The 24,234-nt window shown below is 40.6% G+C and overlaps 1 protein-coding gene and 1 long non-coding RNA gene across 10 annotated transcripts in view; one reads left to right on the top strand and one right to left on the bottom strand.

The window, feature by feature from the left end:
- Positions 1-4,866: 4,866 nt before the first annotated feature.
- LOC120323638 lies at positions 4,867-6,270 on the bottom strand. The gene is made up of 2 exons (XR_005564294.1): positions 5,994-6,270; positions 4,867-5,527 (listed from the first exon to the last, which is right to left on the bottom strand). It is a non-coding gene; the product is annotated as an uncharacterized LOC120323638 (long non-coding RNA).
- The window catches only part of CUNH14orf39 (chromosome unknown C14orf39 homolog), a 32,322-nt gene continuing 13,517 nt past the window's right edge, over positions 5,430-24,234 (top strand). The window contains exons 1-9 of one of the 9 annotated variants that reach the window (XM_039383334.1): positions 5,430-5,543; positions 9,018-9,074; positions 9,422-9,478; positions 12,323-12,449; positions 16,776-16,865; positions 20,626-20,810; positions 21,269-21,311; positions 21,725-21,845; positions 23,002-23,096. In XM_039383334.1, the coding sequence (XP_039239268.1) occupies positions 9,026-9,074; positions 9,422-9,478; positions 12,323-12,449; positions 16,776-16,865; positions 20,626-20,810; positions 21,269-21,311; positions 21,725-21,845; positions 23,002-23,096 (767 nt within the window). In that variant the 5' untranslated portion in view covers positions 5,430-5,543; positions 9,018-9,025. The other 8 variants (XM_027711788.2, XM_027711784.2, XM_039383333.1 and 5 more) reach the window with 8 other exon arrangements.

The following is a 24,234-nucleotide window of genomic DNA, read 5'->3' as shown; positions in this document are numbered from 1 at the left end:
TCATTTTCATAAAACCCGACAGAGCTGGGGAGACACAAAAGCACACACAAAACTCACGAGTTCAGAGACACTCCACAGAAACTTAAAAAAAAAAATAAAAGGAGAGACTTTTCGGCTTCACCTTCACCCAGGTTTGATTTGCCCATCTGCTTAGGGAAAAATAAATAAATATAAATATAATAAATATTTTTTAATAGAGAAGAGGATAATATCATCTATAAATATTGCTGGGTAGAGTCCCCTTCCACCTCTCCGTCCCATCACTGTCCAGTCCATCAGGGAAAAACAGGAATTTTACCAGTTCAACGAAAGATCCCAAATAACCTTTTAGGACAGGAATTTTAAAAGCACCCCAGATCTCCTCGGTATGAGCATCGGGCTTCCCCATCGAGCGGGTGAGAAGGCGGCGACCCCGGCGGTGCCGGGCGCGTCCCCGCGGGCGGGAGCTGCCCCGGTGCCCCCCAGCCCGCCCCGCCGAGCCCTCGGCAGCGTCCCGGGACCGGAATGGTGCAGGAAAACCTCTGCTGTGGGAGAGGTGGAAGAGGGGAAAGCCTGTGTTAATGCCTAGCTAATTTAGAACGGCCAGATGATGATGATGGTTACTAATATTACTGAAGGGGTCTTTCTTTTTTTTTTTTTTTTTCCCTTTTTTTTTTTCCTCCTTTTTTTAAAGAATGCACATGATCTGGCGAGGGAGTTACTGGGCTGCAGCCTAATGACCATGAACAGAGGGAGACAGGCTCCATAATGAAAGCCAGGACTGTAGGCTAAAGAAATGAATCCTCATTAAGAGCAGCTCGCAGGGGCGAGGGGCTGCCCCCCAGCTCCCCAGCCTTTGTTCCCCAGAAACCGGCCCGGATGGGGCGATGCTGGGAGGGGAGAGGGAGAGAAAGAAAAGGCGACACCGATATGGAACCAGGAACCTTGTGTTAACCACTTAAAGGGTGACCTGAAAAGGGAAAGGGGAAGCTATCCCAGCTCCAATGGTTTTGCACCGTCTCCAGCTGGGAACGCTGGGGTCTGTATTTGGGAAATGGCACAGTCTGATGAGACTGGCTTGTCCCTGTCTGGAGAAGGTCCTGGGTGTCCTTGCTCTGTGCCACCAGCGCAGAGAGAGTTATCAGCTCCAACGGGGCCTTTCCATTCCTTTTCCCACCCCTCTGGGAATTTTATCCATGGCCGGGACCCCGGCAGGTTCCCCGCCGCTCCGCTGCTCCGCAGGAGCTCTACCACCGGGCCGGGCTGGGATTTCCCGCTGGAGCGCGACCCGCAGCGACCCCCAGGAGCGACCCCATTCCCGTGGGACGCGGTGCCGCGTCCGGGAAAGCCGAGTCTCCTGCGGCGCCCAAGCTCCTGGCTCAGTCCCCGTGTCCTATTAGAGCTGCCTGTGAGCCTGGGGGTGCACTCAGGCGTGTCTGCTTAGTTTCGGCCTTTCCCCCCAGTTTATTCTTCCCCCCCCCCCCCGCCCCATATAATGGAGACACTACTCGTGACATTAACAGCCGGCAATGACAACTACTTTAATTTAGGTCACGGCTCTGACCCTTGCTACAGGTAGAGTTTACCCTACGTAGATGAACCCACTGGAGAACAAGGAGGAGAACTGCACATGAAAAAAAATACATCTCAAAAATACGGCCAGCCATCCATAGCCTCCCGCTGGCCTGCATGGACGCAGTGTGCTCTCTGGCCTCAGGACAGGGCATATTCTCCCCTCCTTAAAGCAAAAATATGCTAAGCAACATACCTATACGCCTTCATATCAGCGGTTATCAGCTGTCTTGGGTCCAAGAACCTATGTCTCTGGGGATTATTTATCTAGATGGAGCTTCCAAACGCAGCAGAGGTGCGAATACATTTTTAAAACATTTGACTGGCGTTAAGTATTGCATTAAAAATTAGCCTCGGGAAGGAGAAGCCCCACTTTAAACTCTCGGTAGGATTGTCGGAGATTTGGGAGTTCATTAAGGGATGCTTGCTGGGAGAGCCGGAGCGCACGCAGTCCCTCGGAGGAGTACCTGGAAAAATCTGGGATTTTTTGGCCTTGGATGTGTCTGGGCAGGACCCGGCCTGGTGCCGCGGAGCGCTGCGGGACGGGCAGGGCTGGAGCGGGCACCGGGAAGCGGCACTGATCCCTGCTCTGCCCGCGACTGGCTCTTACCCCGCTCCCCCGGAGCAGGCGGGAGGGATTGTCAGCCCGAGGACAGTGCCCGCTGTCTCCTATAGAAAAGGTTCCTGGAAATGTCAGCCCCTCCGGGGAGCGGGGACGGGGTTCTCGGGAGCGTTTCCCACCGAGTTATCCGGAAGCATTGGTGGAGGGAGGACCTCAAGCTCAGGATGCTGTGCTGGGGGGTGCTTGGTAGGGAAACGACCCGTGTTTCGATGTGTTTCGCACACTTACCTTATTCTTTTTAAGAGTGCCGTGATTGTCAAAATAACAGCCATCAATCACTCATTTTCTTCCTGCGAATAAAGCTACATTTAAAGCTGTAATCTGCTTGACGTTAGCGAGAGTGAGCAGGTTGTATCCTCGCTAAAGTTACTGATACCTGTTGAAAGCACCAAAGAGACCCTAAAATGCTGCCGGACAGAGAGAGATGCTCACCCACTTTCCACTCTCACACCGTATATTCATTAAATCTTTGTCCTTTGGCGTATTATTTAGGGTACTTTTACTATGAAGTATCAGGCCATGGCTGGTATATCTGATGTTAGAATAAAGATGCAATGAAAACTCAAAACCCTTGAATTATTTTGACATAGGTAAGGAAAGACCTTCCTTGTACAGGGCTCTGGTCAAGACCATGGCTGCAAACGGAAAAGATCTACTACCCAAAATTTATCTTTAGTTCTCTTTAGGGTGTAGCCATGAACCTGGTTTTAAAATCTAAAATCCATCGGGATTTGTTTGGCTGCTGCTTTTACCTGCAGGTAAATACACATGGCACCAAATCTCCTTTTACACTGACGTTCTCACATAAAATCTTCAATTTGTTTCTGTCAGTTTCTGTCTGGGCTTTCACTGACAATTTTGACAAAAGCAATAAACAAATTCCCAAAGTATTTCAATAAACCTTTCCTTTCCTTTCCTTTCCTTTCCTTTCCTTTCCTTTCCTTTCCTTTCCTTTCCTTTCCTTTCCTTTCCTTTCCTTTCCTTTCCTTTCCTTTCCTTTTCCTTTCCTTTCCTTTCCTTTCCTTTCCTTTCCTTTCCTTTCCTTTCCTTTCCTTTCCTTTCCTTTCCTTTCCTTTCCTTTCCTTTCCTCTCCTCTCCTTTTTTCCTTTCCCTTCCCTTTTTCTTTTACATTCAAGTCCTTCAAATATTACATTTTCTTCCAGGATGGAGACGAGGGTTGTCACGAAAACTTATTTAGCAGAGAGTAGGAATGGGGACAATTCGGGTGTTTGGGGGAGGTGAAGAACCAGGGTTAGATACCCTAAGGTAGTGTCGTGTCTAAATGCTCCCGGGGCTGAGTCCAGGACAAATATTGTGTCCCGGCTGGTCTGGGCGCTGGCACTGAGCTGGACTCCAGCCCTTCCTGGAGGTGACTCGCTGTGGATGAAGGCTGAGAGGGAAACAGGGTCCCTCCTTTCTTGTGAGTGAGCTCCTTCTTAGATTTGGGTACCGTGTGGGAGTCAGGCACCACCCCGGGCTCGGAAACAGGACTGGGGCCATGGGTGAAGGCTGGCATTTGCTTGGGCTCCGGCATTACAGCGCTGCTTCAGGGAGCAAGTTTATGCCCGAGCAGCTTCATGAGGACAACAACTTTCCACTCCTTATCCCGATAAATTAGGCAGCGAAGCTTCCCTGCTTTCTTCTGGGGGGATTCGATGGGGTGTCTCCAGAGACCTTCCCAAACTCGATAATATGTGCTGCTGGGTGCACTGGGGTGCCTTGTCCTCTCTGGGGGTTACTTTGCCCTCTCCATCAGCTGGAGGAGCGGCAATCGGGACTGGGAGGAGCCACCAGAACCACAGGAGAGGGGCATGGAGCCCACCGAGATGCGGAGTGATGGGCCTGGGGGTCTGACAGCGAGAGGGAGTGGGTTTGGGAGCCCTTTTTGATCCCCGAATTGACCATATCTCTTTTCATAGTGCAACCCATTCATCATTGATTAGAGATAATACTATGAAAGAGTCCTTCCTGCTTGCCATCGGTAATGAAAATGTTTGTTTGTGGCTTTGGTTGAGTTTTTTTTCTGTAGGGAAGAAGGAAAAAACAAACACGGTGGAACCAGCGGGACACAGCAGGTGGGTGCAGAGCGATAACGTCGGACGGGAGTCCTTGCAATAAAGAAATGGGTAAAGGAGCTCCTGGGCCCTGACAAGTCCAGGTGGGGACAGTCCTTAGGGGGAATTAATCAGGAAGTCCCTGCCGGCTTTATCCAAAGCCTGTTGAACTGACTGACCACCTTCCGGGTGAACTGGGGTCCCCGGATCTGTGGGAACTTCAGCCTCCCTTGGCACCACTACTTAAATGACCGGGACACAGGGAGGTGCTAATGACCATCAGTGAAGTTACCTGCTACTATGCTGTTAGAGTCCCATTTCTAGAAGGTTGCGGGGTCTCTAAGAGTCTTTAAGGCAGGACAAAGCTTTGAAGCAACTTCTCCTTGCAAGAACATTCAATTATTTGGGAAGACCGGTTGCAAAACAGCAGCTGCAGAGCCCAAGAGGCATCTAGGAATTAGAGTGTCTCTGGGGAGCAGGACAAGGAGGTGGCTCTCGCCACGGGCAAGGAGATAAGGTGGGAGATGGTCCTGGAAAGGACAGAGCCTCGCCACCAGCAGTGTGCACGGAGCAGAGGCCGCAGACATCTGACTTCCAAAAGAACATGCCTCTCTTTCTATTTCCCCCTCTCTCTCCCTCTTTTTTCTTTCCCCTCCTCATCTCTGCCCTGAAGCCGGGTAGGTCAGCTATTTGTCTTTGAAGCTGCATTTCTTGTTGGTTGAATTGACTGTTCTGAAAGCAGCATCGCATCTGACCAACACCGGGACTGCGGGTGGCAGAGACTTTTCTGTTCGTCTCTTCAGCCTTGTTCAATTTTCCTGTCCTCCCTTGTTTCATCAGTTCCATTGTTTTCCCTCCGCCTTGTACCCTGCCCTCCAATTTATTTTCTCTTGCTTATTGAGAATCTTAAATCCATCCTCTGCCTCAGTAATCTCAACGGGGGGGGGCGGGGGCGAAAAACCCCCGTGGCTACCGCAGCGTGGAAGGGAGCATCGTGTTCTAGTTTCTTCCGTGCCCGAGCTCTGCATTTTTGCCTTGTAATACTGCACCATCGATAAATAAATAAACGCGCACAATTTTGTGAGCGCAGGTTGTGCTGAGGTGAGCGGCGGCATTCCGCAGCATCCTCAGTGTGAAGCTGCTCCGGGAGGACAAGGGAGATGCCTTTAGTGCTCTTTAAACTGTTTTTTAATGGTTTTTAGCGCCCTTTTAAACTGTTCGAGGGCCGGGCCCGTGAAGGAAAGAGGGAAGGAAGATTTGGGCTGATCTTCCACAGCTCGGTCAGCAGCACGCGTGGGACCTGGAGGATGGATAAAGCAAGTTACATTCTGCACCTTCTTTTTTTTTGTGCCACATCCCGGAGTGCGTACGTGTGTAATTAACCCTCCCCAGTAGGTTTCTGGGCGATGCCCCGTTCCAGCGACGCTGCCTCCTCTCCCCGTCCGGCTCCCGCCCCTCCTGCGCGCTGCTCCCGGTAGATGGAGCATCCTCATCGCTTTTCGCCCGAAGCCCTCAGAAATGTTGGTCTTTCCCTCATAACTCCCGCTGTTAAAGCAAGAGGGCGGTTTCTGGGGGACAGGCCCCCCGCCGATGTGGCCCTGAGGGAGCGCAGCGCTGCGGCCCGGGAGCCCCTCCGGGAGCCGCCCGTTCACCTGCTGCGTGAACGGCCTCGGCCCCTTCTCCCGGCGGCTGAACCTGCTCCGGGCTTGCCCCACAGCCCTGGCTCCCACCACCTCCGGTACGGCGTGGAGGTGACAAGGTGATACCTGCCGCCCTCTCCGCACCCTTTGACGGGGCTGAGGTGCCCCAGAGAGGTGGGAAGTCCCCCCAGTTTTCCGAGGGGGGCAGCGGGGGGTGTTCCGACCCCTTCCTCTGGCGGCCTTTGAGTGAGTCTCTGGACGGCTCCTCGCCCTTTTCCTTGTGGCGAGGGAAGGGGCCACCACGTTCTGGTCACTTCCCCAGTGCTGTTGCCCCCCAAAATGCAGAGGGGACTCCTGACCCGTCCCCGTCCTCCTCCTCCGCCGTGAGGGACTCGCTCCCCGCTTCTCGCGCCGCCATTTTGTGGCGCTGCTCCTCAGCCCCCGTGGTATCCCACAGGATAAGGGTTTTCCCCACACTTTTTTTGACAAAAAGTAGTTTTAAATCCCAGGATTTAAGAGAATAATCTACAGCAATAACCTTTTGTTTGGTATGTACCGGACTAAGTGAAATGTGGCAATCCAGTGGATGTTCAGGTCTCCTCACGTGGTTCCGAAAACGGTGTGGCAAAAGAGGGGCAGAGTAGCACATACATTAAAATGAAGTACATTTCAATTTTTTTTTTTTTCAGTTGAGATGAAAAGTTAGTCTAGAAATGTGAACTCCACAAAATTTCATGAAGAATCAAATAAGCAGTCTCTTTACAGTCGTAAACAGTAATGAATAGCGCAGGAGAAATACGGTTTGCTCTCAAAAGAGCCTCGCCGGACTGAAAATTACTTGTATAAAGACAACAGGAATTAATACCGTTTCACAGCCTACAGTTGGTAGAACTGAGCCTTGGATTTTAAGGAAGATATTTACCTCACAGATTATGGGCATTTCCCACCTTTTAATGAAGAACCCAGAAATGGCTGTTGCCAGATGGGTTTACTGAGAAGTGCCATTAATGTTAGTGCTGTAATGGCTACAGACTCCATCAGCACTTTGCTTGTGGGTTCTTCACCCAGTGCAGTCTTGTAATATACGAAACTTTATTGCCGCAATTGAATTCCCTATAATTACATTAACGCGGTGCAAAAACGCGAGGTGCAAAACAATATTTTTCACCTGGCAGCGTTCTGAATAGCCCCATTAGAAAGAACAGATGCGGTTTGAAGCTGTTTTACCCAGTCCTGTGGGTTACATGTTTATCTTCTACAAAAGTATCAGCCATATATGAGAATTTCCTCTGAATTTGTCATCCTGAGTTGAATAATGGTTTGGTGCTACTTTTCTGCAGTAGGTCCAAGGATCAGTCTTTGCTCCAGTCAAATCCTGGAAGACATCAGTTGTCCAAAAATTGTTTCAGGATGGTATTAACTACTGTTTTTAAAACACCGTTTGTATTACCAGTGCCATTGAATCTCTCAGTCCTTTCTACTAGTGACACCTGTATCCTCTTAATTCACAGCACAGAATAGCATTTGTGATTTGCAGTTGTTACTTCATTTTAGCAATAACAAGTTAATAATAGAATAAGAAGTATTTTACATATCCATGCTTTCAGAAGCACTATTTTCTTCAACTTCTTACACTTTTCATAAATTGTATTATAAAATTACAGTAAAAAATTTTGAAAAATCGCTGTACTTCTGTTTCTCTCTTCTACGAAAATATGCAAAAGATAAAATTATTTGTAATTGTTTAAGCGATGATATAATAGTCTCTATCTTAATAATACACAGCTATAGAGTCTGCTCTATTGATGAACTTTGTGTTCAGCTCATAAACCAATGAATAGAATTTCCTTGCCCCAATATCTTGCAGTTTTTATGGGAAGTGTCAGAAAAACAACTAGCAAACATTGTTAAACTGTTTCTAGAGAACAGATTTTTAATACATGCTCCAAACTATTTTTTTTTTTTAATCCAAAGGAATTACTTCAGATTTTCTTTCACATCGTGTAAAAGCAAAAATATTCTGCATTGACCTGTGGCTTGAGGTAGTATTTCTTAGTATTTTTCTTAGTATTTTCAGAAGATTTTTTTTATTTTTTATCTCATGTGTTTCCAGGCACTAGGAACTAGGATTTCAATCTTCTAAATACATTTGGTAAAACTATTATCTGTTTCTCGGAGTTTTTATCGCAGCCTGTGCTAATCCGGTCACTTGGATTAGGTGTTCTGATCCTCCCTTAACTATTAGACAAATTCATTTCTGTCAAACATCCAGCATTTTAAACGCTCCCCCCGCCCCCTCCCTCTTCCACAGTCTCAGTGCTGCAGGATGTAGCCTTAATGCCACTTTAGTTAAATTCTGCAGTTGTTTTCTATTCTACTTTATCCCGGATTAGGATCTCATCCTCATCACCGATTTGTCGTGGCTTTACTTCTTTCACTGTGCTGTGGAGGCAGTTAAGTATCAGATAACTTGGCTAATGTTGATGTACCTGAGCTAACGAGCTGCATCCAGAGCGTTCTGATAAACCGTGTTTGCATCCTGTTTAGAAAACTCATTATTCCCCATCTGTTTAAAAACCCATCGCTGAATTTCTGCACCCAGCAGCACTATGTGAACAGAACAGTGAATTTGTAAACAATCTGCTTTCTGTTGTATGAGAGTTCTGTGTTTAATCACACTGAACATATTTACACCTTCTGATTCAAATATACTTTGCGATTGTACGGGAGGAGTGTGCAGGAGGGTTAAGGAGCTTTTTCCATCACCAGCACTGCAGTCCATAGGCTTAGTAACCAGCTGGACTACAGGCTACACATTTTGCACACAAACATCTTTTCCCGCATCCTTCCTGCCTTCTAAGAACATTAAGCCTCTCAAACGTAGAACTGCTCCAGGAGCAGCGCTTCACCTAAATTATAAACCTCCTTTTTTCCAAGCTGTGGTTTAGACTTTCATTGAGTCCCTTACTACTATCAGTGAGAAACTTGGTTCCACTAACAGGGTTTAGACAGTAATTCAAATGCAGATAAAACTACTTTTTCTCTCTTTTATGTTAAAATGTGTGGTATTGTCTTGCAATTTTGACTTGTTTATTGTATCAATAAGGCTTTTGACTGTGTAAATCCCTGAACTGCATTTTCCTTTTGTAGTTTACACAATGAGTGACGAACTTTTGACCAACTTGGACAAACTTCTGGTCGAACTTGGTAGGTCGTTATATCATATATTTTTAATTAATAATTACTAATGCAGTGCATGTAATGATGCTTTCTGCTTTAAACTTGTATTAACTTCAAGTAAATGTATAATATTAAGATTTTGATCTTTGCCTAACATAATGTTTTGCTAGCTTGGAGGTTATGGACAGGGGTAGTAACAGCTATTTAATAGTAAAATTGCTATTTAGATATTTTGTTAAAATAATTGTTAATCAGAGTTTGTGCAATTAATGCTGCACAGCATATGTTTGTTTCACAGCTCAACTCACATATATATATACGTATATATATGTATATACATGCAAATATATATATGGGTTAATTTTCTTCTTAAGCTTTCCAGGTAGAACAAGGTTCTTTTGCTAAGGAACGTGTGAATCAACAGATAAACTGTGAGTAGTGATAAATTATCATTTTATTGCATTCTGAACACTGATTTTGTTTCACTGGTCTCGGGACATGTTCTGTGTCTCGGGGACGGAAGCAAGCTGAACAATGAGAGCTGTCCCGTGTCCTGCTCTCACCCTGCCTCATCTTTTGCCATCAATACTTGCTCATTCTCCCCAGCAGACTTTGCTTTTGCTCACGACTTTTAGCTGACGCCGTTCAGCTGCCTCACGGACAGCCAGTTTCATGCTGCGCCATTTCCTGCTCCGACTCTGCAGCTCCTCACAGTCACTGGCAGCTCTTTGATTCAGCTGTGCTTGCTCAATACATCTGCCACTTGCCTCCCTTTCTTTCTGCATGTTTTTTGTTCTTTCCAGATTTGGACCTCTGCCTCACTGCCTCTTCTCTCTTTCTGTTTGCTTAAAATAATGAAAGTTCTCTCAGTTGCTACTACCTACTCAAGCCTGGTACTTCTTCTTCTTTTTTTTTTTTTTTTTTTTTTTTTTTTTTTTTTTTTTTTTTTTTTTTTTTTTTTTTTTTTTTTTTGCAATTAAGCAGCTGGTTATTTTACTTGAAATTCAAAACAGTAAACCCAAAGAGAAAATCTTGCTCCACATCAAATTTCCACACACCCCCCAGGACTTACACACTGGCTTTTTTTAACCGTGCTACTATGTACTAACTTATAGGAATGTCTGGAGAATAGTTTCTCTACCACAACCAGTGCGAGGACATCTGTCCTCACCACTGGTACTTCATAGGTAGATATTGAAGCTCATAACCTCCAAGAAAAAGAATAAGAGAGAATTCTGGTCTAATGGGTATTCTTTTTGATTGTAACATTTCTAATGATCTTCTCTGATATGTCCGAGCAAGTACTTATTCATTAAGAAGATTGTCATTATTAAACTGAAGCATCTTAAACATAAAAACACCTGTAACACTAAATCTGGCACATCTAGAGGTCTGGTTTAACTCTTCAGTCACATAATTGAACTGCAGACTTGAGGTTTTTCTCAGCATTTATGCAGGCTTAGGGTAAATGGTCCTGTTCTTAGGGAAAATCCAAAGGCTGTGTAGTAGCATGGTATAGCTGCTTGTGTTCAGTTCAGAGATGCCTAAATATCTGTAAACTCACAGCCAGCACTCAGGCTTCTAACAGTTTGGGTTAAATCTTTCAAAAACTTACCAAAAAATAGTGACACTGATGTAATTTTGTCTCTGTGTGAGTATTACTTGGCAGAGGAACAGCTGTAGCATTCAGCCTCGGACTGTTGGTGTGAGATTCATCAGGCTAATTGGATACAGTCCCTTTCTTTCCAGTGGAGGGAAAAGGCACTTTTAGGGTGTGATTAATCTTATCCTGAAGAAAGAGTTTAAAGTAGGTTAGGTAAAGTAAGCTTTAAAAATGTCAGCTTGTCTCTGCTGAATGTAGCTGCAGCCATGAGTGTCTAGTTCTGAAGTAGGTGCCTGCATTGTAAAGTTGGGTGAGATGGATCTCACCCACCAGGTCCTTGTGAAAGCAAAGGGTGAGTTGAACAAATCACAGAGGTGCTCATCTCTGGAAAATACTAAATGAAATGTTAGGTGCATATTTTGTTAATATAGTTATGTCTTGGTAAATCTCAAAAAGTCATCTACAGGATACTGCCACATACATGTGTGTGATTGAATTCCATCTAGGGTCACCTGCTCTGGCATTTTAGTGCTTCAGGGTGGCAGTGATAGCAAGGGATGATTTGTGAAAGCTTGTATGAAAAAAAAAAAAAGAAATAAGAAACATAGAGAAAAATGAAGTGCACCAAGCTGTGCTCATTGCATTGCAAGGTGAGCAGGCACGATAGCTCTCACAGCTTTTACTTGTGAAAGAGAACTGATCATGTTCAACAACATGGGTTCTCTCCTAACCACTCACTCAGAAAGTGTTATCAGCTGTCTGCTCTCAGAAAAGGCAGAATTAAGTTTGCCTTCAGCATCTCCACAAATATCAAAGTCCTTGAGAATTTGTCATTAGAAAGCTTTTTTTATTAATTAACCTGTGTCCTGTATTAATGTATCATACACCTTGAGTAAAATTCCTTTTTATTTTATTTTATCTGTTTTCTGCTAATTGCTTATATGCCTTTAGTGATGGTTTTATTTTTCCTTTCTTGTAGTCAGCTTTCCCATTCAAAACGTTTGGGTTTCTGGACTTCTGTAAGAGAAAACAAATGTTTGGAAGAGTGTCCTGGTTCCAGCCAGGACAGGGTTAATTTTTGTCGTAGTCAGAAGGGGCGTGGCCAGGATTCCAGGTTATTTTATACCTTTCTTTAGGGAGAACGAGGTGGTTTGAAGTGTTTCAGAGGGAACACTAAATTGGGGAATACCATTCCTAAAACGCAACAAAGAGACATTTATCTTTAGCAACTTTTGCATTTCAATCAGTCTGCCCAGTTGGAAACATCCATGAGGGCAAAGTGCCTTTACCTTGCTTTCCCTGTGTGCTGCTTACAGTGTCTGCAGACACTGAGGACTGCAAGAGCTCAGCTCTAACTGTTCAGAGTGCTTTGCTTTCTGCCACTAATTGTTACTTCGGTTTCCTACAGAGTGGGATTCAGAAGCAGCACAAATAATTACTTTTTCTTCCCAAGCCAATCTCATGATATTAGATGATAACAAAGGTACTCACCATGCAGCTGAAACTCCCTAAGTTTTGACTCACTTTGTTGTTGCTTTGCTTAATTGCAGGGTGTCCACTCACCTGGCGCTACGGAGATGAAGTATTTTGGGAGAAATTTTTAATAATTCTGAGTGTAGGCTTTATATTCCGTGGATCTGTTGAATGTTTACTTTTTTATTTTTAATTTTAGCATATGCTGCAGAATTCGCAGAAAAAAAGGATAAAATTGCTAAGTTGGAGGAAAATATAAAGAACGGCAATGAGGAAATAGCTGATTTGAAAAAGCAACATGAGAGCAGTAAGAAGAACTGTAATGTGTAAGTACAGTTTAGGCTGGACTCTGAGTTATACCTGGCAATAAGGAAGTCAGTGGGGAAGTAATGGAAAAATATGTGTGTGTGTGTGTTCTGACAGGAGAGATGTTAAAGAAAACTTTAGGATTCCCCTATTTTTTTCAAACTGTAAATCTTAAGTAAGAAAAAATGGCAGTATTACCCATCCCCTGAGAAAGTTAATCATGGAAAATCAGACTACATTTAATTTTAGATTAGTTTTTTTATTAGAATCAGCAATTTTCAGAGATCATAGGTACTGTCTTTGCAGCATGCTAAAGTATTTATGTAGTAAGGTAATAGAAACATATTTTTTCTATATTTGGACACATCTGAGCTCTTGTCAAATTTGAACAACACTAAGAATACTCTTAAAAAAAAAGTCTTCCTGACACATATGTGTGTGCTTCTACTAGCAGATTTTAGTATAATTTTTGCTCCATGCTGCTGAATTGTTCTCCCAGGCACACTCTTTTGGTGAATGCAATGGGCTGCTGTTCACACTTTACATAAATTTTTGTGTCAGATTATCAGTGCAAGTTTTAGATGCAGATCACTTTTGGATCTTAGTAATTAGAAGCTTTTCAAGAAGCAATTTGGCTGCAAGGAGTTTTTTCTTCCTGACACATAATGTTTTGTTTTCAGAAATGGAGATCTCAGGTGTTTGTAGGGGTAGCTAAAAAGGCAAATCTGTATTTGACTCTACAGAGGGTTTGGCCCAGGTGATAAAATCCACCACAGTGTTCATCTCTCCACAATCTTTCTAGTTCCTCAGCAGCTGAAGTGATGATTTCTTGGCAAATTCTGTTTCGTTTTCTTGCAATTCTATATCTAAAGGTAAGTATTCAATAAAAATATCTATAACATACATTTGAATTTTTTTTTTTGGTTTTGGATGTGAATGGAGAGTGTGGGTGTTTCTAAAATAAAGAGGGAAGTAAATATGGCATTAGGGTCCTTTCTGGTTTTATTTTGAACCCTCAGAAAACAGAAGAAAGAATGAAATCATTAGTGAATGAAGTGGTTGTAGTGGCTGGCTGTTTGAATGGAAAACCATACCATACTTGTTTGTGGCTTTATCATAAAAAGGGTTAGGAAAAAATTTGACCTTGGCAAGAAAATTCCATTTTTCCATCACATTCTTGCCCCCAATGCAGGATAAAATGAACACTTATGTAAGTTTATGAAACTACTCACACCACTTCCTTTGATATCTTTTTTGCAAATCACAAACTGTTAAATGATGCAAATGAAATAAAAAAAATGGATTAAAAAATTAAGGGTAGAACTAAGGATCTGATCTAAATTTTAATAGTTGAATTCGCTGGGTTTTGGCTCAAGTCCTACAAAGAATAATTAATGGCATTAGTGTAAAGAGACTGAAAATGAGAAGTGACTCATTAATGAATACATGTATTCATAGAAGGACAATGCTTGCAGAAGAGTAGAGGCTTTGTGTCTTAAATTATTGGAAATGTCATTTAACAACACACTGAAAACTGCAATAAACAAGCCCTAGTTGTAAGATCAGACAATTAGAGCACTTACACAGTAGAATCATCCTAAACTTCTAAAATTTATTCTAGTTGACACTCCATCTACACTGGACATGATTCTAATGTTGGTTTTGCAAATTCAAATATTGTTTTGGAGTCACAATCACCCTCTCAGCTGACTAATTGCCAGTGATGCTCAATAGAGCTCTCAAAGAAACAGTGTTTTGTCTGGGTTACTAGACATGATCATGAGTGTATTGAAGCAGATTTGAAGACTTTGAACAACAGAAAGGATTCTTATATTCAACAAGTCTATAGAAAATATGATATATGAGACAGATATATTGGAATAATACCGTGTTTTCTAAAAGAAATCCATATTGGTCTGTGTAACAAAGAACTGGCACAAAATGAGCCAAACGAAACATATGTTTTTAGACAAGTGATGACATTTTGCTAATATTTAGTTTCTTGAGTGATTCAAACTGTAAATGTTGATCCCAGAGAAGTAAGAAGTAGTGAAATACTGCTGGTGGAACCTATTCCAATTTTATTGTTTCTCTTACAGTTTTTAAATTTGGGTGCAAGGGATGGTGAGATTTCATGGAAATAGAAAAAACATAATAAGAAAAAAAGCCGGATGAGCTCAAAATGCTGTTAGTTTGGAAAAGAAATCGTTGTCTTGTCCCTCTAGCCAAACTACCAAATGACAGGATAATGTTATTGCTCACAGATTAGTGTGGACAAAGATTTTTCTCTATACCCTGGCTGATGAAAGGAAGGACACATAAATGTGATGTGATCCCTGAAACAGTGATGCATTTAGCAAACTGGTAGATGAGCTACTTGAATCCTGCATACCTTGTTGTGCTCACAAACCAGTGTCCTTGTACTGTGTGTTTTTTGTATGTCTACAGAGTAGATGTGAACACATGTAAACATGGTTTGTACTCTGATTCATAAAAGCTTTTTGACTTTTATATCTCTTGGATATTTTTTCCTCCAAAGAAAGGGATGGGGGCTTCTGAGTAGAAGAAGAAGATCACAGTGTTGGTGTGCCAGCACATTTTTATATAAGTATGTTGGTTTCTGCTTTTTAAAAAAATCTGACCCTTTAGAAATTCAGCTTTCTGCTGCATTTGCAGTAGATATGACGAAGTAACATTTTTGTAGTTACGTTTTTAATCACCAGTGGTGTCAAACAATTAGTGCCCACAGTGCTAAATTTCTTGAGAGAGGCTGTCATTCCTCAGTGAGCTGTTTTGTTGACAAACTTTACTGCTGTTATAGATGGTGGTTGTGTCTTGTGTTATCTCATCACCTGGAGTTCAAGATTATTTGACTTCAGTTCAGCAAATTAATTGCCAGATCTTTGCTCTTTATTTATTTCCTTGATGGAAATTGCAGTAAGTCAGCTGTTACTGAAGCCTCTGTTTTATTCTACCTTTGGAGTGATTGTTCAAATGGATGTTCATACTTTGTGTGATTGGATGTCACAAACCCTCCAGCTTTGAACCATGGGGCACATTCATATCCAAAAATGCCCTTTACTTACCCTACTCATGGCTATGCAGTGCAAAGTGAGCTGTATGTCCTCAGCTGCTCTCTGAATTATTTGCTTTTTTCAATTGCAGCCTTGTTCTGTATTGCCATTTCTCCCCTCCTCTTTGTTCCTGTAACTGTATCTCTGCTGTTGCAGATTCACTTAGTCTCGTCAGTCCTAATGGATTTTTCCTTCTATTTTTTCAACGTTTAGCTTTGATACTCTCTATGTCCGTGTTCCTAAAGCTGGGGGTTCTGTGTGCTTCTCCTAGGACAGATAGCTGCTCTCAAACTTCACTGTAGGTGTTAGTGCTGCCTAGGACAGCTTGTATTCTGGACTAAGGCTGAATATATAGATCCCTTTAAGTCCTGGCTGGAGAGAGGGTATGCTAATTTTTTCTATAGTAGATTCCACTGGAGGGAGCATGTAATTTCTTTTCATTGGCAGTAGGATCTCTGTCCCACTCCAGCCCAGCCTGTTCACACGCTCCTTACACTATTTTTTTTTTTCAGGCAGGATTCTTTCTTTTCAAAAACCTTTTTATATGCCTCTCCTAAAGTTCCCATCTGAATTTCGCTGGAATCAGAAAGTCTATCTGTCTCTCTTTCTAATATTCCCACACCCAAGGAAGAGGTATCTCTAACACCTGGGTGTTGAGAAAGTACTGTTAGTTTAGTAGTCGTAAGTATTCCATGAAGCTGCTGTGCTTTCAGTACCTTCTACAGCATCCTGCTCTAGGAAAATCACTTTGGTGTTTTCTGAGCAGCACTGGCTTAGCAAATGGAGGAAATTCTGTTTGTGGCTGCTGCTTGCATTTAGGTATGGGGTGGGTGTTGCTGATACTGATGAGAATGAAGTTCTGGGCATCTCCAACAAGAAGATTGTACATATCTAAAGGATTTACTCATGGTACTCTGCTGAGTACCAAATAAGTGGATTTTGATGCCTCATTGCTTAGCACTAGGCTCCAAAAAACTGTGTGAAGCCCATTTCATTCATTCCTTAAAACCTGCTTTGTAATCTTAATTATTTTTATATATCTATTGTAATGAATTTGCAGCTTTAAAATCTTAACAAAATAAATGTATGCATGTGAAAGACTTCTGTACTAAACCCATTTATGTTTGACTTTCAAAACATTAATGAATTATTTGTTCTAATAAGCTACTGAAGTAACTTGACGTCTTATTTTTTGAATGGCTTTTTATTAGAAAAGACCCCTAATATGCTTTCTTTTTTTTTTTTTTTTTTTTTTTTTAACTTTCTCCACAGTTGGAAGCCCACCTATAAAATTCTTAGCAAACATGAAGAATATGTGAAAAATGAACTTGAAGCTTTAGAGGAAGCTACAGAAAATGAGAGGTATCTGTGGTCACGTGAGATGAGGTTTCTTATTAACCTGACTAAACCCAGCAGTCTGCATCACAGTTGTAAACTTTACAGGACAATATGAGTGACTGAATAACTAAAAGGATTTTTTGGCTTACATTATTATGAGGTAATATCTTATTTGGTAGTTACCAGTGGAATAGGATACAATATGGATTCTTCAGTTGCTTCCCAAATGCCTACTACAATTTTTCAGAACACTGTTCAATTGCCTACTGTTTCAAGAAAAGCTCAAGAAGTAAAGACAATTTTTTCAGCTAACAATTAGAAGCATTCAGATAGTTTCATGCTTTTCTTTATTTTGGAATACGAATTGTATATGATTATTAGAATGTACAAAACCAAGTTTTTGTGTACTGCTGTATATTTTTCAAAATAAGCACAAAGCATGCAAACGCAGTTCTGTTCAGTAAGTGTCATCTCAGGTGTTTCATCTTCATTAATTACATTCTGCAGTCAAAAGAAATTATGAATTGTGCAATGTAGCTGCCTACATTCAGTGAGATCAAGAGCAGTCCCTGAAGATTTTCACTGAAAGGTTCCAAATGTGCTGTGCCAAAGTAGCCCTCCAAAGTTTTGTTTAAAAGAGTAAAACAGACCTTCATTTCAGAGAGGCTGCTCACCTTCACTGATCTGCACGTCAGGGGGAAGAGGCTCCTTAGCCCTGCAGCACAAAAGTCACGGCAGACCCCTCTAGAGATCTAAATACCAGTTTAGAGTCCCAAATTTAGGTGATTTAAAATGTTGGCTTTGGGTCTTTTGTAACTGTTCTTTCTGCCAGTTGTCCAAGACAGCAGAAATAGCATGCCTGATAGCCTTTAATTAACTCGGTTAGTAGCTTATCTGTCTTCTTCCTGTTCAGAGCTCTAAATTTGGTGAAAAATAAGGCTAAATTGGCTTTCTATGAGTATATGATTAAGCCATTTTGGCTTTCACTAATTTGAGCTGACAAGCCAAAGAAGCATTACTTTTAAATTGCTTCTTTAGATAACTAGTTTCAATTCCAACATGAAAGTGTTTGATCTGTTTTCCTAATCTTAATTATAAGACATCATGACTATAAATCATGAAATAAATTTAATTCATCTATTTTTCAAAACTTTTCCTCAGATACAATCCCTCTGCACTGAAGCATTTGATGATATGCTCAAGTCAGCTAAATGTGCATTCAGCAAATTCTAAATATTTAAATTAGGAAGAAAAATCAGTATATTTAGAACTTTATGAGCTGAATGTGCTTTTCAGCCTGGGAGTTGTGGGCACGCAGGACATGCTTCTTTAGATGGAAAGATGTTTTTAAAAGATGGGCAGATCAGTTTGTGTTTAATTAGGCACTTATGTAGGTTTTACAAACGTTCCACATTTTTTCATTGTGGTTGGTTTCAAGAACATAGAAGAATGCTCATACGAACTGGATGTTTATCCTGAAAAAAGTGATCTGAAGAAGGAAAGAGAAATAAATTGCCATCTACATAATGTTTAGGGGGTTTGTGAGCACTGCCCCTTTCCCATTGCAATTGGATTAAAACTTTTTCTAATGACTTTAATGTGAACAGTGCTGAATTCTAAATACTTCTGTGTTATCTGCACAAACTGTAAGATGTAAATTACTTAGGAAAAATATTAAAAGCAGTGACAATTTCTTAAGACTACTACACTATATATGGCTGTAAATATTAATCTGAGACAAATAGATTCTTGGAAAAGAATATAAAGTTTTAGGATTATATTCAGAAGCTTGAAATCTGCTACAACAAATTATTTTGCTTATTTATATTGTTTAAATTTATTTGTAATGTATTCTAAATTTTACGTTAGCAAATTTTTTTTTTCCTCAGCTAGTTTTGTAGCATTTATTTAATTAAATAGAATTGAATATTTTTCATCTTTCGTACCTGGGAAATTTTGTACATTATACAGAAATATCAAATAAATCAAGAAACTTAGATTCCTGAGACCACTTGTGTAGAAAAACAGATAGATTAGTGTAATTTTCTATGTGAATTTTGGGAAGTGCCAATTCCTAGGTTTCACAGTGTTGACCTACCACTTCTTTCCCCTAAAGTGTATTGAACTTCAATCAGTTTAACAGGAGCCAGTGCCTGGAGTGTAGTTTGATCTGAAAATTAAAATCTTCCTGTTTTTTACCCCGTGACTTTTGTTTTCCTTTTGTAAGAGCAGAATTTTCTAGCCCTGAGTTTGGACACAAGTTTTTCTCTCTCCCATTGTCTGGGATTGCCAGCGGGCAGCCAGGACTGACAAATGCAGCCTTTCAGTCCTGCTGCAATTAAGTGATTAGTAAAAGTTTGAGGTAAAATGTGTTCCTTAAAGAGGAATACTGTCTGCTTTGCAAGCAGAGAGAGCTGTTCCTTAATGCAGCTTTTATTCGTGGGGCAGGTAAAGAGATGGCTCTCTGGCTTTAGTTGCTGTTATGAGCCATAATTTTTTCCATAAAGTAATTTCTTGCTAATCTACGGATGTACTAATAACTTAATATTTTTAAATTTGTCCCTCTGTATTGCTCACCTAACCTTTTCCTACAGGATGACATTTCCTTTACCTTCTATGATTTTATATTGGCCTATTGTAATATCAAGGAACTCTGTGTATTATTTCTTTCCCAATTAAATGACTATTTAGTGTTAACAGTGTATGCTGGATGTCTGTAGCTGTGATACCTCTTTATTAACATACCTCATTTATTAACCTCTTTATTAACTTCATATTCTTTTCCCAAAATCTGTTTTTCACAGAGCAGTATTTATGGCCATCCATAGTATAGTGGTCTTAAGAAATTGTCACTACTTTAAACATTTTTCATAAGTAATTTACACCCAGCTGTGATACCTCTTTATTAACATCTGCCATCTGCAGAAACATTCACCATCATGCTCTTATTATGTATTTTGCACATGCCTAAATTTTATGCTTTATGTGATGAGTTGCATCCTGTTACTTCTGGTATTTGTTAGTTTTTACAGTACAATTTTTTAAAAAGCTGATTGAGAGTTTTAAGAATGTCATGAACATTAATTGATGTTACCTACCTTAGTAACTCATAGCTGTGTGCTCACATGATGCCAGTGAAATTATATTAGTGTAACATTAATTTACAGGGCAGCCCTACAAGAAGCTGAGCATTCTGGCTCTTTGCCATTTAAACATTTAAGTGTTTGCTTAGCCTTAAGTGTGAATAGTCCTATTGTTTTAGTGTGACTCATATGTGTGTTTAAGGCTTCCCTGAGTCAGACAGAGATTACTCAGCATCTCCTTGGAGGCAGCTCTTAGTCCAGTGGTGCATCAGGCTGCTCTAAATATGGGGTGTTTGGCCAAATTCTCTTTAACTGTAGGTTTGATACAATTCCACCGAAACTGAGGGAGTTGTGCCAATAAACACCAGCAGAGGCTTTGGCCTGAAGTGAGTGTCATGATAATGCCACAGGAAAAAATATGTTTGTCATCTGCCAGGCTGACTTTGAATGTGCTATGGTCTACATTCCTTTCAGAACAGTGAGGTTTGACTGGTTTTTACATCACAACTGTGTTCTTTTTTACATACAACATAGTATTCCTTGAAAATAGCTAGAAAACAAAAAATAAAACCAAAGAGTGGCATATTAAATATAATCCTTTTTTTTTCCCATCAGAGCTGAAGCCACAAACTAATAGTTTTTTTCCTTATGAACAATGACTTCATGTGAAATAACATTAAATTATGTGTATATTTTTATAGGAAAATGTATGAGGATTGCATAACCCAGTATAAGGAGGTTTTGGAGGAACACCACAAAAAATATGCAGGGACTGCTCTTGCCCAGAGGCATTACAAAAAAAAGGAGGAAGTTGAAGAAATCCAAAAGAGAGTTTTGAAACACTGGAAAAAATACAAATGGAAGGAAGATGCTCGCTTGGATCTGGGTACAGCTCTTATCAATGCTTTTACACTAAAGCCTACTGGCAGTGCACTGCACATTAAAGGTGCCATACAGAAGTTCTCTCATTTTCCACAGTTTCCTTTAAGCTAATAAAATATATTCTTTGTGTTACACTATTTTTAGGAAAAAAATCTGTAGCAAAGAAAAATTTAGAGTGTATATAGTAATATTCCTTTCTTCAGCCCCTGAATGTAATGGGGAGAGGTTTGTCATTGGGGCTCTTGGGGTAAAAATGTTCTAAGAATCCTTTAGATCGAGGCTCTCAGACTTTTAAATTTAATTTGAGTATCTTTTTAGTGCAAGTTAATGGCATTACTGTTACACTGCAATTTCTGTTATCTATACTAAGTAACGTGCTCCTGATCTATTAATTTATCTTATATTTGTTAAGAAAATTAGGTTTGTTAATTAATGTTCTGAAATTAAATTTTATTTCTGCAGAGGCTGTTCCTTTTAAATCTGTAAATGATTGGGCTGTGCACATGTATCCTTTATTTGTAATGTTTGTGCAGTTAGCAGGGAAAAAAGTTTAAATTTACCTTTCACAACTTTCTATTAGAAAAGACTAATTATTTATATGTTTATCTTTAGAGTGGCAGCATCAGCATTTCTCTGTGAGAAAATCAAAGGTCAAATAATACACTTCCGTTTAAATTTATGGGAGCATTTTCCAGAGAGAGAATAAAAAATTTAATAACATATCCATGAAAACTCTTTGTTTAGGAGAATGTTAACTGAAGTTAGATTTGAAGATTTGGCAAAGAAATGTAGATTTGTCAGAGCTTTCTGCACCTCTGGCATTTGCACTTATGGCACAGAGGGGTCAGTGATCTGGTGGTATCCCTTGCCAGAAAAAAAAAAGCATGTTGTTCAAATATATAGTCCATAACATGAAAGTGCATCTTCAAAGCAAAAAACACAGGAAATGTTACATCTTACCACTGTTGCTGCACAAGAATTCGTCAAACTGAAAAAAGAAGCAGATGAATTAGAAATGAAGATTGGTTCTTTAGAAAAGGTAACTGTATTTTAATTTTATTTTCTAGAAATACACGTTATGCAGTTATACATACTGCCATCATATTTTCTGAAACATAAAAAAAAGTGGTGTATTTTCAAGCACACAGGCCAAGAGGATGATTCCAGTCTTATGTTTCTGTAGCATCACATATGTTTTCTTAGAGAAGGGGGGTCCATGAATGTAAAGGCTCTCAAAGCTTGCTTTCTGCCTATGCCAGAGTTCCTGTCAAGGCACTGTGTCACGAGGACTTTGGTGTTATCTCAAGAGAAGACACTTGAAAACAGTGCAGGGACTCTCCTTGGTGAGCCCCAGGGCTTGAGTGTACAGCTTTCACAGGCCCTACTGGTTTTTAAGGGTTTGTGTTTAACTAAATATGCTTTACAACAAGAATAATGGAAATTCCCGCTTTCCTTCTTTTTTTTCATTTCTTTTTTTTTTTCCCCCCCAAATAAATGTGTGGGTATATAACCCTCAGAGGTAAAACTGGCTGATTTTAGGCAGGGGATCAATACAGTTCCACTGACTAGAAGAAGCACTGATTTCAAAGGGATGATCTTCAAAAAATAAAAGGGATTTTGTCAGTGCAGCGGTTGGACCCAGCCCTCTGTAAAAGGTCTGTTTTAAGCCTGAGTAGCCCAGTAGGCCAATCTTGTAAAGCTTTAGTAATTTTTTATAGCATTGCATCTGGGTGCTTTTGCCTCTCTGAAACAGCTGATCAAGGACTCCATTTACTGCCCCGTGCTGATAGAAGCATGTTGTGCACAAGTGGTGTCTTCTGGTTTTATATTTAATATTTAGTGATCCTGTTTGACACACACAGTCCTAGACTAAAGTTCCTAAGGTGGTGTGTGCTATATAAACATACAGCAGAGAAGGGATGAGGTGGATTTGCTTATAGCTTTGAAGGAAACCATGTAGGGAGCTCCAGGTTCTGAACAGATATACAGTGCCCATGTTCCAAAACTGTAAGAATTGGAACAAACATGGAAGTTCCTCTCTTTAACCTTGTTCTGTTTATTTCTTCAGAATGTCTTGGCTGCAAAAACTCTACTACTGTGCAGTGATTTGTCAGGTTTAGAAAACTTTTGTAGCACATAGCTATAGTATTTAAAATTTTGTCAATTTTTATGCTATTTGTTCTTCATCTTTTAAGAGACTTGAAGCGGCTACAGAAGATCAAGATAACTCTGAAATGATTGAAGGAAAAAATCAAAAAAGTCTCGAGAAACCAAAGGAGTTTAAAGAAAGGTGCACTTAAAAATTATTTTTTTCCTTGCTTTTATTCAGAGTAGTATCTCAGCATTACACAGAGAGTGCTACAAAACACAGATTGTTGCTAAAAATGAAGTGGCAAGCTTCTCTAACCCTGATCATGTGATTTAATTATGCAATTTTAAAAGTTTTATATTTCTGGGGATTAAGATGGTGGCAAATTTTGATTTTTGGAAGCTCAATGTATCAAAAAAAATACTATTCTAAAGTATTTTGTAGAAACCTTTGCTCCTCAGCTACTCTGAGAAATCTGTATGAGTAGTGTTACAAGTTTTGAATGCAACTACAGTGACTGTGCAGTCAGAGATAAAATACATCAACTCTATTAAATGCATATTTGGGGAAAAGAGTCAGGGTTCCACAAGTCAGTTGTCTTCACCTCTGAACTACTTCAGAAATTTAACTCTTAATTTAGTTCTTAAAAACAAGCATGAGTGAAAGTTTCATAGACAGGATTAATGGCTTAGTAAATTAGTCAGTGATCATTTACAGCTGGGACTCACTTTAATTTGAGCTCAATTACAATGACTGAAAATCACCACCAGGACTATCTTGCACTTATCTGGAGTCCTTGTGAATGTTGAAACATCTCCCATTGAGCTGACACTTCCAGATCAAAATCCACTTTAAAGCAAAAATACGACCAAAAGATTTTGTCTGAGTGATTTTATGTCATGGTGCACTTGAAAAAGAATATTTTTGGGGCTTTAAGCAGGGATTTAGTGGAATATATCTGTAGAAATATGTCATCCCTAAGATCCTTTCCACAGGGATTTTTTAGTTCTTTAATATCTCCTTACCTACAAATCATACAGATGATTTTTTTTTTAAGCCTTTACACCCGTTCTACCTCCTTATGTAAGCTTTTAGAATTGGCAAGAACAGAAACACGGGGAAACAAGAAATCCCATTAGTTTTAAGACAAAGCGAAATAAAAGATGGGAAGCATTCCCTTTGAATTTTCAAAGAAACTCATGTGTGTTCAGTCTGCAGAGCAAAAAAAGCCAATTAGGGACTTATTATAAGAGGCAGAGGTCTGTGCTCTGGGTATGGAGGTGTAAGAATCCCTCAGACAGGCTCCTCGTGGAAAGGAATCCATTGGGTGCACTGCCAG

Source organism: Pipra filicauda, unplaced genomic scaffold (genome assembly GCF_003945595.2).
Source record: "Pipra filicauda isolate LSUMZ 115617 unplaced genomic scaffold, ASM394559v2 scaffold304_size882533_pilon, whole genome shotgun sequence".
Classification (NCBI taxonomy): Eukaryota; Metazoa; Chordata; class Aves; order Passeriformes; family Pipridae; genus Pipra; species Pipra filicauda.
This window is presented reverse-complemented; position numbering and strand designations above follow the sequence as displayed.